The 15,522-nt window shown below is 36.4% G+C and overlaps 4 protein-coding genes across 4 annotated transcripts; 2 read left to right on the plus strand and 2 right to left on the minus strand.

Annotated features, from left to right (window-relative positions):
- Window positions 1–215: 215 nt before the first annotated feature.
- On the minus strand, window positions 216–3,239 carry atpaf2 (ATP synthase mitochondrial F1 complex assembly factor 2). Its single transcript, XM_077739171.1, has 8 exons — window positions 2,060–3,239; window positions 1,946–1,990; window positions 1,635–1,783; window positions 1,465–1,562; window positions 1,297–1,377; window positions 947–1,059; window positions 669–784; window positions 216–579 (listed from the first exon to the last, which is right to left on the minus strand). The coding sequence occupies exons 1-8, from the start codon at window positions 2,178–2,180 to the stop codon at window positions 442–444; spliced, it is 861 nt and encodes a 286-aa protein (XP_077595297.1). The 5' UTR covers window positions 2,181–3,239; the 3' UTR covers window positions 216–441.
- On the plus strand, window positions 2,579–5,241 carry LOC144211739 (glucose-induced degradation protein 4 homolog). Its single transcript, XM_077739172.1, has 6 exons — window positions 2,579–2,982; window positions 3,329–3,388; window positions 3,510–3,617; window positions 3,704–3,805; window positions 3,871–4,001; window positions 4,981–5,241. The coding sequence occupies exons 1-6, from the start codon at window positions 2,791–2,793 to the stop codon at window positions 5,042–5,044; spliced, it is 657 nt and encodes a 218-aa protein (XP_077595298.1). The 5' UTR covers window positions 2,579–2,790; the 3' UTR covers window positions 5,045–5,241.
- LOC144211740 (uncharacterized) lies at window positions 4,918–14,054 on the minus strand. The gene is made up of 3 exons (XM_077739173.1): window positions 13,518–14,054; window positions 10,139–10,288; window positions 4,918–5,116 (listed from the first exon to the last, which is right to left on the minus strand). Exons 1-3 carry the CDS (start codon window positions 13,585–13,587, stop codon window positions 4,998–5,000), a joined length of 339 nt encoding a protein of 112 aa, XP_077595299.1. The 5' UTR covers window positions 13,588–14,054; the 3' UTR covers window positions 4,918–4,997.
- noxo1b (NADPH oxidase organizer 1b) lies at window positions 10,881–15,376 on the plus strand. The gene is made up of 8 exons (XM_077739170.1): window positions 10,881–11,003; window positions 11,136–11,216; window positions 11,285–11,354; window positions 12,117–12,300; window positions 12,369–12,571; window positions 13,554–13,652; window positions 14,205–14,322; window positions 14,404–15,376. The coding sequence occupies exons 1-8, from the start codon at window positions 10,929–10,931 to the stop codon at window positions 15,077–15,079; spliced, it is 1,506 nt and encodes a 501-aa protein (XP_077595296.1). The 5' UTR covers window positions 10,881–10,928; the 3' UTR covers window positions 15,080–15,376.
- The last annotated feature ends 146 nt before the right edge of the window (window positions 15,377–15,522 follow it).

A 15,522-nucleotide genomic window follows, 5' to 3' on the forward strand; every position in this document is an offset into this window, starting at 1 on the left:
GGTTGTTCGTCACATCACTCAAGGTTTGACGATTGTAAATAAAGGCTCCAAAGGTCCCTAAACAATAAAACGAGGATTGTTTAATGATAGCGTCGATTTTTTTTGTATTTAAAAAAATATGTACTTACTGAATAATGTTGAACGTCTTAGAAATCAGTATGTATCTGAAAAAATATTGTTTGTGTTTTACAATGATAAATGACCATTTTTTTCAATTGTAGTGCTGTTATTTATTTCTTGCAATGGCTTCTGCAAACTAGTCAGAAAAAAACAATGCACATTTTACAGTATTACATCTAAATAACAAAAAATGTATGGGGCTATATTTGTATTCCATGTCATGTGACCACATCCCCACAATGTTAACATAATGACCAGAATAGATGGAGCATTTGTCAGTGACAAAGTGCAAAGATTATTTCTTTGTCAATATATTCCCTTTCAATCTTGCAAAAGTTTGCGTTTAACGGTCGAGCTCTCGGACGAAAGATGGACAAATAAAGCACCGGCTGCCGTCCGAGCCCTCAACTCGTACATGTCATAGTCGTGGGCCCACTCCACATTTCCCCAACACTGAATCTGTTCGGGAGGAAGAAAATAGGTAATTTTGTTGATTTATAACAAAAAATATATATAAAAAAAACACCAATTTAACCTGCTTTCCCTACCTGGTATTCTTCCTCCAGCCTGGAAAGTAGTACAGCCTTCTCTACACTTAGATATCTGTCAATCATTCCCAATGATAACACCACAGACTTGAGCTGAGTGATAACATACTCGAGTCCTGCAAGGAAGAATTCAAATTATAAAACATCTTATTGTTACTGTAACACATGAGTACGGGAATGAAAAGCTCGAGAGCCACACGTGGCTCTTTCCATGGGTGCATATGGCTCTCCACTTAACTTTTTGTAAGCAGAAATTATTTACAATTGTTACATTTTACCTGTTAAAGACCAGAAATTGTATGACTTGAGATGCTGGCCAAATGTGTCTTTAGTTGCCTGTGGAATGTCGGGGCCCATAATACTGGACGATGAGCCGATAGTGACGTTATACCTAAAAAAAGAAATTCATTAGACTGGTCAAAAATCTGGGAAGGCCTTCACATTAATTAAAAAAACACACACAATGGATAATGAGCTCCAAAAAATAATAAACACTGATTAATGGTCATTTTAGGTATCTGAACATAATGCAATATATTCTACCATATGGCAATTTACAATAATGTTAAAATAATTATCTGTATTGTTGAGAACTGGCTATTATTATTTTTTAAGTACTTTTAAGTACCTATTCTCAATCCAATGCAGTACCGGGTCCCATTCATTCTTCTGAAGATCAACCAAACCATAAGGCTCTTCCACTCTGAAACTACAGCAAAAAAACTTAAGAAACAAGATATCGTTTATTACAATTGCCTGAACTATTCTAATTGAGTTTAAGCTGTTTGTAACATACCAAACAGTGTCCGTCTCCAGAAACTTTAGAGCAGCATTGATCATTTGGTCCTTGTTGCGTTGGGTGGGATTGTCTAAAGCTGTATTGCAAAGTGTTGTCTGCAAAAAAAAAAAAATGGCGGCACAATCAACCTTAGCTAAAATTTCCCCCCCAAATATTATAAACATTACCATGTGCATGGTATAAAACTTGAGATGATCCCTTTGAGCATCCCACTCTGTTGCCACGGCGATAGCAAGGGCTTCATTTGGCACTGTGAATAACTTTCCTCCAGGAGTTTTCAGCTTCTTTCGGTCAAGGTTTATTTCATATAAACCTCCTAATGGAGATAATTTAACAAAATAACCAACTTTTGCCATCACTTAGTTAAGCATTCATATACGCATGGATGCAAATATGTTAGCATCCTCACCAAATCTGATTCCTATTACAATGATATACATATACAACTTATATGATGATAATTTAAGTATATACATACCTTCGCCTTGGGATATAGAGACGTCTTGATAAAATCGTTTCCTCTCTGGAAGAAATACATATTTTGTTGAGTCTATTTCTAGTGATGAAGAAAATGATAAAATTATTCCCTTACCTGTTACAGCTGACGATGAGTATTTAAATGAACATTTGAAATACTGAGGATTTGGAGATATTTTACATGGCGACAAGTAATTACCCCAAAGAATGGGTAATCTAGCAAGGCTTTTAAACATTTTAGCAAATTAAATGAAGTTGCTGTTTATGGATAGCTAGGCTAGCTAAGGAGCAGAGACAAGCCGGATTGTGGTTTCTGGAAATCCAAATACCACATTAGACGTTTCTATTTCTGAATATTTATATCGCATATTCGCGTAAGGTTGCACGCTAAATATTTCTATTTACTGACGGATCTTTTGCATCTTGATTGTAAAACACGCGTGTGACCTTCTGCGTCTGTCAGGCTGATGTGTACCACTTGGAATAAATGGGATTTGTAGTTTTCTGCCAGGATGTGGGTAAGCTTATCCAACAGGTAAACAACTACACTCCAAAACCGTGAAGTTTTCCGCTAATGGAACCAATGAGGGTTTGGCATCTAAGCATGTCAAGTGTGGTTAGCCAATGAGAGCTTTCTACACTCGCTCTTCGTCGTTGAGTTGAAGTCCATTCACTTTCCCGGGAGCTCGGTCCCTGTCAAGCTAAAGCGTTCTAGTTTCAAGGGGATTTATTTTTGGGGGGTAAGGCTGGAGGACCGCTTGAGCCCCTCAACGCCCCTTTGTGGACGCCGACATCAGGCAGACGGCGTTTGGCCAGTGTCGGTGGCCATCCAGCGAAGAGGGAGCAATGCCAGTCCCAGCTGGATATACGAGCGACTCCCAGTGTGCGGCCTTCGCATCCTCGGCCTCGCTTATCCCTCCACCCCCGATCAACACCCGACAGCCCGGCGTTGTCACTTCGCTGTTGTATAGCGGATCCAAGTTCAGGGGGCATCAAAAAAGCAAGGGCAACTCGTACGACGTTGAAGTCGTTTTACAGGTGAGGATCTGAAATGTCAAATTTCACGCTTAAGGTAAATGCGATGAGCATTGATGAGCTGTCAAACGGGGGTGTGATGATTGACAGTTGGAGAATCAATGAGCATGGGCCTAGCTCGGGGAGTTAGCATTCGGCTAGCACTGACAGATGTCATAGTAACATCCTTTACTGCTATTATTGTGTTATGACAGTTACGTTAGATTACATGAGCACCACTCTGGTGCAATCTTAATATCTACAAATGCATTTCTGATGCACTCAACTGCTTGTAATTTGTGCTAAATTCGAAATGGCGTCATGCATACATTGAGTTTGATTCTTAAGTTTGTTGTCATCTATTTCCAAGCATGTTACCATGGAGGACTCTTACCTCTGTGGTTACCTGAAAATAAAAGGACTAACAGAGGTGAGTTTGGCTATTTACACTATGTTTACATCACACTAATTCATTTAAAATACAAACTAAAAATCTTGTAAACTATTTTCCAAACTAAGTGAAGAAAAATATTTTTTTTTTTGTGGTGCAGGAATACCCAACTTTAACCACATTCTTCGCTGGAGAAATCATTAGCAGAAAACGGCCATTCCTCACCCGGAAGTGGGACGCGGATGAGGATGTGGATCGTAAACATTGGGTAAACGTGTATATAATAAATCTAGAAGCTGTCTAATCTTGTAGATATACATTTTCTGAGACTGTTATTCCTCCATTGGCCACTAGGGAAAGTTCCAAGCCTTCTACCAGTATGCAAAGACGTTCAACTCGGACGATTTTGACTACGACGATCTCAAAAATTCAGACTATATTTTCATGAGGTGGAAGGTAATACTCAATTTTCCAGCGTGAGCGCCACCTATTGCTATAACGCCGCTATTACTTCTTCTTAGGAGCAGTTCCTGGTCCCTGACCACACAATCAAAGACATTAGCGGCGCTTCCTTTGCTGGATTTTACTACATTTGCTTTCAGAAATCCACAGCAACGATCGAGGGCTACTACTACCACAGGAGCTCTGAATGGTAACTTACTAAATTGAGACTTGGCTGGCGTTGGAGTGGAAACAGATTGAACGCCAAAATATCTCAAGCACTCAGTTTAAACATATTTGTTTTTGTCAACATAACGAGTTAATGAATAGTTGCGGGTGTTATTTACTTCAAATTGAAGTTTAACATTTCTGATTACAAGGAAATTCAAGCTAGCTCACATTCCTTAATTGTCACTCTTGCTTCCTTCTATGTGAAATTCAATATTGGAAATATTTCCCTTCCGCATTGTCAAGTGGCACTTACGCCATCATGCTCTGGTTTAATATTACACGGTTTTCCCCAAGTGAGGTAGCCAATCATTAATAGCCAAGCTTAAACTGCCTTTGTCATACATCATTAATGGTGCTCGGACGTTTGGTCGCCGGTCAAATGGTGACAGAGAATTTACTGTTGAAACCAGCTCTCAAAATTATATTCATGAGAGAGTTTAATATCCAAGAGAGATAGTTTAATATCTAAGTAGTGTTTAATATCCAAGTAGTGTTTAATATCTAAGTAGTGTTTAATATCTAAGTAGTGTTTAATATCTAAGTAGTGTTTAATATCTAAGTAGTGTTTAATATCTAAGTAGTGTTTAATATCTAAGTAGTGTTTAATATCTAAGTAGTGTTTAATATCTAAGTACTGTTTAATATCTAAGTACGGTTTAATATCTAAGTACTGTTTAATATCTAAGTACGGTTTAATATCCAAGTACTGTTAAAAACAGTAGATATTTAGATATTAAACTCATGAATATAATTTGTAGAGCTGGTTTAAACAGTACTTAAATATTAAACAGCACTTGGATATTAAACAGCACTTGGATATTAAACTCTCTCATGAAAATATTTTTGAGAGCTGGTTTCAACAGTAAACTCTCAAATAATGACAAATAGGATTTTTTTGGGGGGGTGGGGTACAAAAAAATGAAATAATGAAACTGACCTTGTTTTTTTTGTCCCTTCAGGTACCAATCATTAAATCTCACCCACGTCTCAGAGCACAGCGCCGGCATCTATGAGTTCCGGTGACGTCGGCTCGCATCGTGGATCTTTTCTTTGACGGACTCGGCGCCAAGCGGAGGTCTGCAGATGCTACCCACACTGGAAAAAGACACCACAGACTCTTTTAGAAGACGCAATTGTCACTTGGACGGAGAGAGGACATTTGAATGTATGCGTCTTGGATGATTTAAAAACAAAAAAGTAAACACAAAAACAGAAATGCAGTGGCGCTCTTTGACCGGAGCTCGTTAAAGTCCGAACCAGAGTCGAAAAACCCGGACGTCTTACCTTTAAGGGGTCTGGGTTTGGTTTTCAAATACTCGGCACACTTCCTCAAGACACTTTATAAGCTAAGTTGGGACAGAAGTGAAGTTTATGTGACAAGGATTTCTTAAACGGGGGTCCGCTTGGGTCGGGAAGAATAACGCGGGGGCTCTTCAGGTTTTAGGAACAGAGCTTTAATTAGCTTGACGCGGCAGTATCGTGACCGGACGTTTGGTCGCCAGGTCAAATGGTAACAAGAGAGTTTACTGTTAAAACCAGCTCTCATAAATTATATTCATGAGAAAGTTTAATATCTAAGTACTGTTTAATATCCAAGTACTATTTAATATCCAAGTACTGTTTAATATCCAAGTACTGTTTAATATCCAAGTACTGTTTAATATCCAAGTACTGTTTAATATCCAAGTACTGTTTAATATCCAAGTACTGTTTAATATCCAAGTACTGTTTAATATCCAAGTCCTGTTTAATATCCAAGTACTGTTTAATATCCAAGTAGTGTTGAAACCAGCTCTCAACTTCATATTCGTGAGAAATTTTAATATCTAAATGTACTGTTTTCAACAGTACTTAGATATTAAACTTTCTCTCATGAATCAACAGTAGATATTTAGATATTAAACTCATGAATATAATTTTGAGAGCTGGTTTCAACACTACTTAGATATTAAACAGTACCTAGATTTTAAACAGTACTTGGATATTAAACAGTACTTAGATATTAAACAGTACTTGGATATTAAACAGTACTTGGATATAAAACAGTACCTAGATATTAAACAGTACCTAGATTTTAAACAGTACTTGGATATTAAACAGTACTTAGATATTAAACAGTACTTGGATATTAAACAGTACTTGGATATTAAACAGTACCTAGATTTTAAACAGTACCTAGATTTTAAACAGTACTTGGATATTAAACAGTACCTAGATATGAAACAGTACTTAGATATTAAACTCTCTCTCATAAATATCATTTTGATAGCCGATTTCAACAGTAAACTCTCTGTCACCATTTGACCGGCGACCAAACGTCCGAGCACCGGCAGTATATACTTACGTACAGTGTTTCCGTTAATGCTGGTCCTGTTATTTTTGACATTTTTGATGGAAAAAGATAAGCACTTGGCGGGACTTTCACATAAAAATAGCAAATTGCTTGTAAACACGAGTCATTACCGTGGATGTGACATTACATTTGCACAAAGATGAATTAAAGGATACTCGTGATGAAAAGTTCACGCTTCTCGGTACGTAAGCTCAAAGCCGTGCGGAGGATAAAGATTTTTTAGCGACTTTAAAAGTGCGGAACCTGTTGAGAGACAAATCAATCAAAGTATTATGAGTGACAAGTATTTTTTTGTTTGTTTGTATGTTTCCCTTTTTAACTTATGGAATGTTTCCCTCATCTTTTCCATTGACGTCTCTGACTATGCAACATGTTCAACTTCGTACTCTCCAAACACAAAGCCTCCATTTTCAGAGTTTTTATCTTGTCCTCGAGTATATGAAAAAGTATATTAATCTCACCTTAAATGGAATCTCACCTGAAATGGATTTATATATTTTTTTGAGGGGAAAAAAAACAATCTAATGAAATTCCCTATTGTGTTCCCATGTCATGTGACCGTGCCATCTTTTTAAAGTTTATCACAGTTGTTTAACAACAGATTCAAATGTGTTTTTTTTGTTTGAGATTGAAATATTGGAGTGTATTGAATGAATTGAGGATTTGAATAAGAAATCATATCAAAACAAACTTGTTTTGGGATTTTTGTCTGATTTTTACTACCTTTTTGGGATAATTTAGTGGAAAATATAACGTAGGTTGATTGTTATAGGTTATTTACTCTGATTATATAATACATAATGACATTGTATTGATGTTTGTCACTGAAAAGTAGACCAAGTACAAACTGTCTAGCCTCGAAGCCGTCAATCATTATTATAATAATTATACATCAACTGACATCTAAATGCAACATCTGTTATATAACTTAAAATGTTCTCACAGATAACTAAAGTATTTGCAATTGTTTAAAGGAAAAGTATTTTCTTAATGACAGGACATTGAAATGCAAAAAAATAGCCATTAGGAACATGCAACTTTTAAAGTACTTTTAAAAGTATTTTGGGGGGTATAAATCAAAACGGGTGAAGAATAACCAATAAAAATGGGGAAAAATATATAATTTCGTCGTAATTTGGGGAAAGAAAATTTTAGTTTGATCAGAAAACAAGAAGAAATATATGTTAACGCAATATTTATGAAATGAAGTAGCTTAACATAAGCTTTTTCTCATAAAACTAGCCCAAAAAAAACGGTATTAGAAAAAAAAAACCTGAAAAAAAGTGCGACTTATATACGGGAAAGTGGTGCTAAAAAATATTATATTTAATTCTGATTAAAAACTACAAAAACTTACATAACTAGCACAAAGTACGTTACCTTAAACTTAAGGCGGCGAACTGTGGTAGCAGGTCAAATTGTAAAAAAGACTTAAATTTAAAATGACATGTCATCAACAGAACACGCAAACAACGACAAAAAACTAGGCCGTGTGGAATGTCCCAAACAAAGAACGGTTTTAGTCACGCTAAGTACTTTCTAAGACGCACTCTTGGTAGCATATGCCCGCTAGGCTACCGGTTAACGCCCCGCCTTAATTCCAACCTAGATTACAAGTCTTCCCAACGGATAGGAACGTATGTGTCGTTGCTCAAGATGTAAAAAAAAAAAAAGTCCCTTGGCTCCATTAAACGAGGGCGTTGAGTGCCGAGTAAACATTTTCAACTCTTAAGAAATATTTTTCATTCTCTCGGGTGTCTTTGACGTGACGCCTTTGCATTTAAGTTAGCTTTTAACATTCCGTTCTCAAATCGACTTTCTTTGGAGGTTTGTTTTTTTGACAGATTTGAAAGATGGATGGCTGGAGTCGTATATTTTGTTAATTGGTGGCGTTAAAAGGAAATGTTACGTAAATTGTGCTATGACATTTTTTTGTTTACTATAGTGCGGAGTTTTAGTAGGAATATATATATATTTTTTATGAATTTACACCAAAATAAAAATCCGCCAGAAAAGAAATCAGCAATGTTGTAAAACCGCGATATTCGAGGGATTACTGTATAGATAAATAGTCGGATATGGCATTGGAGAGTTTATTACAGCTACAAAACACGTTTTTTTAATTAAAGCAATTTGGTTTACATGATGAAAATAGAGATTTTCCCACGTGACACTTATTTGCTGAGTTTGTATTTTCGTTTTTGTGTTATTTTTTGGGGTGATTTAAGATTTTTTTTATCTAAACAGTTGCTATACTGTCAGGTTTTTAACTTAGTCCAAACCAATCCATTTTGAATGCAACAATTAAGCTTAAAATCCATTTTTGATGCAAGAAAAACAGTAAATCTGGTCAGAATTTTTAGGCATACACGTGCTAGTTTTGCTCAAATCGGGGGAATTTTGTCACTCATACCGCCGTCCACCTGCACGTGTCCCGGACAAAGAGACGCTTGTGAAAGTCCTCCGAATTGGCCTAAGTACAAAAAATTAAGTCCTTCACAAAAAAATATTGCATTACAGTGTATTTCTATTCAAATTTGTAGTTTGCAATGATTAATACACCGTATTTCCTGAAGTGTTTAAATTGTGACATCACTCATTTCATAACCATGTTACCAAAAATAGCGCCTTGTCATTTTTAACCGAGATTTTTTCCGTCTCAAATGTAGACAAGAATGTCTGATAAATCTTTTTAGATGCACGCACAAGTTTTTTGTTTCCGTAACCTATTACCGAATAAGGAACAATCACATAACAATGAATAAATAGGTTATTATTATTATTATGTAATTTTCTTTCCATTCATTCCAATGTAATTCAACAATGAAATTACAAATACAAATTATTCCACATTGTTATTATTATTATTATTATTATTTACCCCCAATTGAACTTATTTAAAATTTGGACAAAGTTTATTCCATATTTGTCAGACTTGTAAAGACTTATAAATTAATATTATATTGGATTTAGATTTTATTTTACGGACTCAAACGGTGCTGATTATTAAATTATAAAGGGACAATGAGATATTGTATTATATCATAAATATGGACATATTTATAAACTAAAGTTATACATAGGACAGTGTTTTGATTTACATTAATTTATGTCTATAAAAAATAATGCAATGTGAGGAATTGCGCAATCCTGGATTTTCTTAACATTTTGCAGCTTTCTTTTTTCAATATAAAATCTAAATAAACAAAAAAAATCAACAAATATATTAATAATAGCTTGAAAACTGCCTTAAAAATAAGGAAGCTATTCTAAAAGCTATAGATTCTTTATTTTATAGTATTTAAACTGAATGGACAATAGGACAGTCTTCCCTCATTTTTTTGCTATTAATTATTTTAAATTACCATATTTTCACAACTATAAGGCGCACTTAAGTCTGAAATGTTCTCCAAAATACACAGGGTGCCTTATAATCCAGTGTGCTTTATATATGGAAAAAATTAAAATGTGTCATTCATTGAGGGTGCGCCTTTAAATGCATTGCGCCTTATAGTCGTGAAAATACATGTTTTAATTTTTTTCAAAAGGGCAGTTATAATAGAGCGAACCTACTTCAAGATTTTTTTACTATCTCTGCCAAGTCCAATCTACATTAACCGCAATATTCGAGGGATTACTGTATACAGAATTCCCCTGTATTCGCAAGTTTGGATTTTATTCAACTATGTTTTTATCTCATACTTTATTCTTACACAATTGCAGTCAAGTACAAAGTTAGTCAATTTGGGCAAGTCCCAACTTACCTTTTTTTGTTTGCTTAAGTGTATTGTCGACCTTCCTCATGCTTCCTGGTGATTCGCCACGCGGGTAAAAACGTGACCCCCCTCCTTCCGACATGGGGGAGCTCACGTGGCTTTGACAACTGGGCGTCGACATCTGCTTTTTGGTGGATTCTGTGCAGAAGACATTCACAGATTTAGTCTTTGAAGAGACACCTGATATACACACAGTTTTTTTTTATGTGGCAGTTACTGATAACGAATATTGCTGCCAGAAGAGTGATTTCACGTGCATCATTTTAATCGCTTCTGGAATCCTTCGAGTAATTACAGAAATTAAAACAGGTGACTAGAAGTCGACATTTAAATTAAACCGATTAAATGATGTATTTCAATATAAATCATTAAAAATGGACGCTGATCTTATTATTTTTGGAATTGTAAATTAAAGTGTTATTTATTGAGGGACTGGATAATGGCATAATGGCAATACAGGAGCCACCAGAGGGCGTCGGAATCAGCAAAAAATACGTTTGTGGTCTGTATTATAAAATATTCTCACTAAAAAACAAAGTTGACAAAAATTACTTATTTAGTTATACTGTAAGGGTTAAAAAATGTACGTAAGAGGATAGAGATCAACATCATTCTTAAAAAAAAACAATATTACATCATGTGTATGTCTAGAGAGCGCAGGTTTGTGACTCCGCCCACACTTGCTATTTAAACGGAGCTGAAATGTCATCCCTTGCATATTTTGAGTGGCTTTTCTCCGCTTCTAATCGGTTCTTTTCTCTTCCTTCAAGGCGGCATCATGCCTGCGGAAAAGCGCTTTGTGTTTTCCGCTCGAATTATCGGCGCCGTGCAAAGACAGGCGCCAAAACTTAAGGTGAGCCGTTTATTTTTTTGCAGAAAATCTTCATTTTCTTCATTTTTTTTGCCTTTTTTCCCAAAATTTCTTTCCTATTTTAAGTGTGTATATTAAAAAACAATTTTAAATCCATTTTTCATTCCTTAACAGATGTTTATGATATCCGTGATGTGGTCAGATGAAAACGAAGTAATCATCTACAGGTCATTTGATGACTTTAAGAATTTCCATGTGAGTTTTTCGTCGTACTTTGAAAATAAAACCCAGATTTTAACCTTATTTTTGCTTCTTTTTAACAGAGACAACTAAAGAAAAAGTTTCCTCTCTTCAGTACAGAAGATAACAGTAGACTTATCCCGAAATTTAAAGGTAAGAGTGTTTAAATGTGGGAATAAAGTGTGACACAGTGGTGGGTGGGTGGTTTTGGCCTAGTTGTCGGTAGAAGTGGAATGAAAAGGTTGAACAAAAGAGTTTTCTATTACAAGTATTACTCATGTTTTGTTCTGTTCAAAGTAGATAATAACATGTCGTGCAATGTCGGATGGTGTAACGTAACAAAGCTATGAATGTACTAATATATATTGTACAACACTAGTCCATAATATACAACTCATGTCTTTTATTTTTGCTTAAAGAAGAGTAAATACTTTTTAAATAGCACATAAAACATTAATTTTCATGTACATCACTACAAGTAAACATTTCTTTTGTTTTTTACATATAACATTTAAATATTTGCTTCTCAGTAATAAACTGAGATAAGATATAGTCGAATATGAGTTGATTTTCTAGACTTTTATAATTATTTCACGAGTAGAAATGTAAATTTGGTGGTATAAAATGTACTGTTTAAGTATTTTTTTTGCCACTTACCTCCATCGTCCATTTCCAATCACATATTTAGGCATAATTTATATATTTACTGATGTATTTATTTAATTATGAACTTATTACCTATCTATTTATATCTAAAATGCCTTTTTCTGTGTCTGTATTCTCACCCTCTTCCTTCTACGACAAGGAAATTTCCCAATAAAGTTATCCAATCCAATCAGGTCTAGGGTTTCAATTGTTATTTAATTTTTTGAAACCGCCTTCAATCCATAATCAACTCTTCCTCCTCTTCCTCAGGAGAGACTCAAGTCAACGGCCTCCAGCAAAGCAAATCCAAACAATACATCCAACGAATGAAGGGCTTGGAGAACTACTGCCGCAAACTGCTCATGTGTGACCAAATGGTGACCAAGAGTTCAGATGTCATCCAGTTTTTCACCCCACGTGACCACGACTTGGATCAAGACTTTACCAATAACAGGTAGATAAACACTTGGAATAAAACCACCACGAACACTACAAACTGACACGTATTTCTATGTGTATCAGCGTCATGATCCTACTATCGGATAACAACTCTGGCCCGGGTGGAGGCGGAGGGGTGAGGGGCGAAGGAGGGGGCTCCATAACTCACCCCTTTGTCACCGAGAACTACCGCTGCCTGGCCGCCTACGAGACCAAAGACACCAACAACCGGCCCTTTAAAGTCGCTATGGACGAAACGCTGGATGTCCTCATTAAGGAGCCTTCAGGTCAGTTTTCATTCATTTTCAAATTTCTAGAGGGTGCTGGAGCCAATCCCAGCTAAGTAAGAGTACCAGGCACGTGACCGGATGTTTGGTCGCCGGTCAAATGTACTTGGATATTAAACAGTACTTGGATATTATATTAAGCAGTACTTGGATATTATATTAAGCAGTACTTGGATATTATATTAAGCAGTACTTGGATATTATATTAAGCGGTACTTGGATATTATATTAAGCGGTACTTGGATATTATATTAAACAGTACTTGGATATTATATTAAACAGTACTTGGATATTATATTAAACAGTACTTGGATATTATATCAAAAAGTACTTGGATATTATACTAAACAGTACTTGGATATTATATTAAACAGTACTTGGATATTATACTAAACAGTACTTGGATATTATATTAAACAGTACTTGGATATTATATTAAACAGTACTTGGATATTATATTAAACAGTACTTGGATATTATATTAAGCAGTACTTGGATATTATATCAAAAAGTACTTGGATATTTTACTAAACAGTACTTGGATATTATATTAAACAGTACTTGGATATTATATTAAACAGTACTTGGATATTATATTAAACAGCACTTGGATAATCAAACAGTACTTGGATATTAAACAGTACTTGGATATTAAACAGTACTTGGATATTAAACAGTACTTGGATATTAAGCAGCACTTAGATATTAAACTTTTTCTCTCTTAGATATTAAACTCTCTCATAAATATAATTCGAACCCACGGCCACAGAACTGCGAGGCAGAAGCTCTACCCACTCCCGCATCAGGCCGCCTTGTTAAGATTCTCTGCAATTATAATTAAAATTTTAATGAATGCGCGACGCCTCAAGTGAATTGAAACTGGTAAAACACAAATAAATATTTTTATGGATCCGCCCCTGGTTACCCACGATGCCTCAAGGCCTACCTGCCTGCCTGACGTTCATTCTTCTCTCGGCCTCAGGTTGGTGGTTGGTGGAAAACGAGGAGAAACACATTGCCTGGTTTCCAGCGACCTATCTGGAAAAAGAGGAAGACACCAAAGGGGGCTTCCAAACGGAAGGTTCGCCATTGGCTCGTTTTTACTCATTTATTATGTAATGAATCACTTTGTTTCGAAATAGATTTGGCACAATGCTTTGCCAAAATAACAGCTGTTGGCAAGGAAACAAAATATGCTTTCGGGGTAAGAACAGTCAGATAATTATACACCGAGACCACAAATTAATGTGAAGAACGTATTCGCTCACCTCAACTTCAGATTCAGCTTTTATCTGCCAAATAAAACCAACAGACAGTTGTTAGCCTATTAAAAAAAATATTTTTACACACTAAGAGAAGGTGGAGGAATCTGAAACTTGTCAATTAGGATCTGACAGCCATTCTTGGTGACCATAAAAAAATTCAACTCTCTACGTTGCATGGTTTGGACAAAGATAGCAAGAGAATATTAACATACACACTCATAAATATGCTTTATATAAGATTAAAGACCTAGAAATGGAAGAGTTTGAATTTGCTGTCAATTTTTGAGAAGAATTGAATTTTCAAGGGTTTAAAAAACAATCCTAGCAAGAAATATTTGCAACTTAGCGTGTTTTTTGTGCATTTACAGCTGCTCTCTACTGCGCCGTGCGGAATTACTCCACCAAGAAGTCCGATGAGTTGTCTTTGCCAATTGGCTCCGTGGTGGAAGTGCTTAAGATGTCTGATGACGGCTGGTGGCTTGTCAGGTAAGCATATCTGTCCAATATAAACTAAAGAATCATTATTAGCATTGGTTTTCTCAATGACATCCTTTGTTTTTCGTTTAGATTCAACGGCAAAGTGGGCTACGTACCTGCCATGTACCTCCAGCTGTACAAGAACCCTCGTACGGGACATTTCAGTCTCCACAACAAGCTGAGTAGATCCACCCTCAACTTGACAATCAGCGGAACACCTCTGGCCGGGTCTCCTTCTCCAGTCCAACTCGACAGGGACACCCAAGCGGGGCAAAGTTCCACGGTCCGCCCTAGAGTTCAACCCAACGGGAATGCGGTTCTACTCAAAGCCAGATCTGTGGAACTCCTGTCAGAGACCCCAAGTCCGAGCACCGTCCCACCTTGGGACCAATTCAGAGACACTCGCAGTTTCAGCACGGGCTCGAACGCAGAATCCAGCTTCTTCTCGGTCAACGGCGCGTCTTCGCCATCAGATGTCTTCGTCCCTTCTCTACCGGAGAGTAGCAACTTGAGTAAGCGTGGTAACTGGGAACGGCGGAACTCCAGTGCTAGTTTTTATAGCGACATGAGCTCCGGGAGCTCCGGTAGCTCCGGTAGTTTCGGTTCCAGAGGTAGTGACGTGGGTACAGCGCCCCCTATGGTACCCCCCAGACCCAAGAAGGAGGAGATTATGAACAGGTGCTCGGCAAATACCCAAAAGGCCGTTTTGGGGAACAAGACAAACCTCCCAATGAGACCCGAATCGAGACTTCACACCCGCTTATAGGGACCCAATCCAACTACTAAAGTAGTGATGACTTTTTACCACCGATAATTTACGTTAGCTAGCTTTCATTCGACATTTAGCATTTTAATTCTTTAGCAGCAACAAGAAGTACACCTGTAGATCAGATGTACGTATTTTACCGCAATTTTATCACTCCGTTGATTCCGCAATAGGACAAAACATGGAATAAAATGCCTAAGATGAAGAAGTTTGATTGTACAATATGTAGATTTTGTTATGTTTTATGTTGAGAAGGATGTAGCTTCAATGAAGCATTGGTAGGGCAGAAAGAAGCTAACTAAACTAAACTAAATATTGTTTTGTATCTGTTAGCGGATTGTTGGATCTCAGGAGGTATAAAAATCTATTTTTTGTTGAGTGAATTCATCTTTTTTTGTATTGTAATATATTTCGATATCACCGTATCCATGGATACGAGTTCT

This window comes from Stigmatopora nigra, chromosome 18 (genome assembly GCF_051989575.1).
Source record: "Stigmatopora nigra isolate UIUO_SnigA chromosome 18, RoL_Snig_1.1, whole genome shotgun sequence".
NCBI lineage: Eukaryota > Metazoa > Chordata > Actinopteri > Syngnathiformes > Syngnathidae > Stigmatopora > Stigmatopora nigra.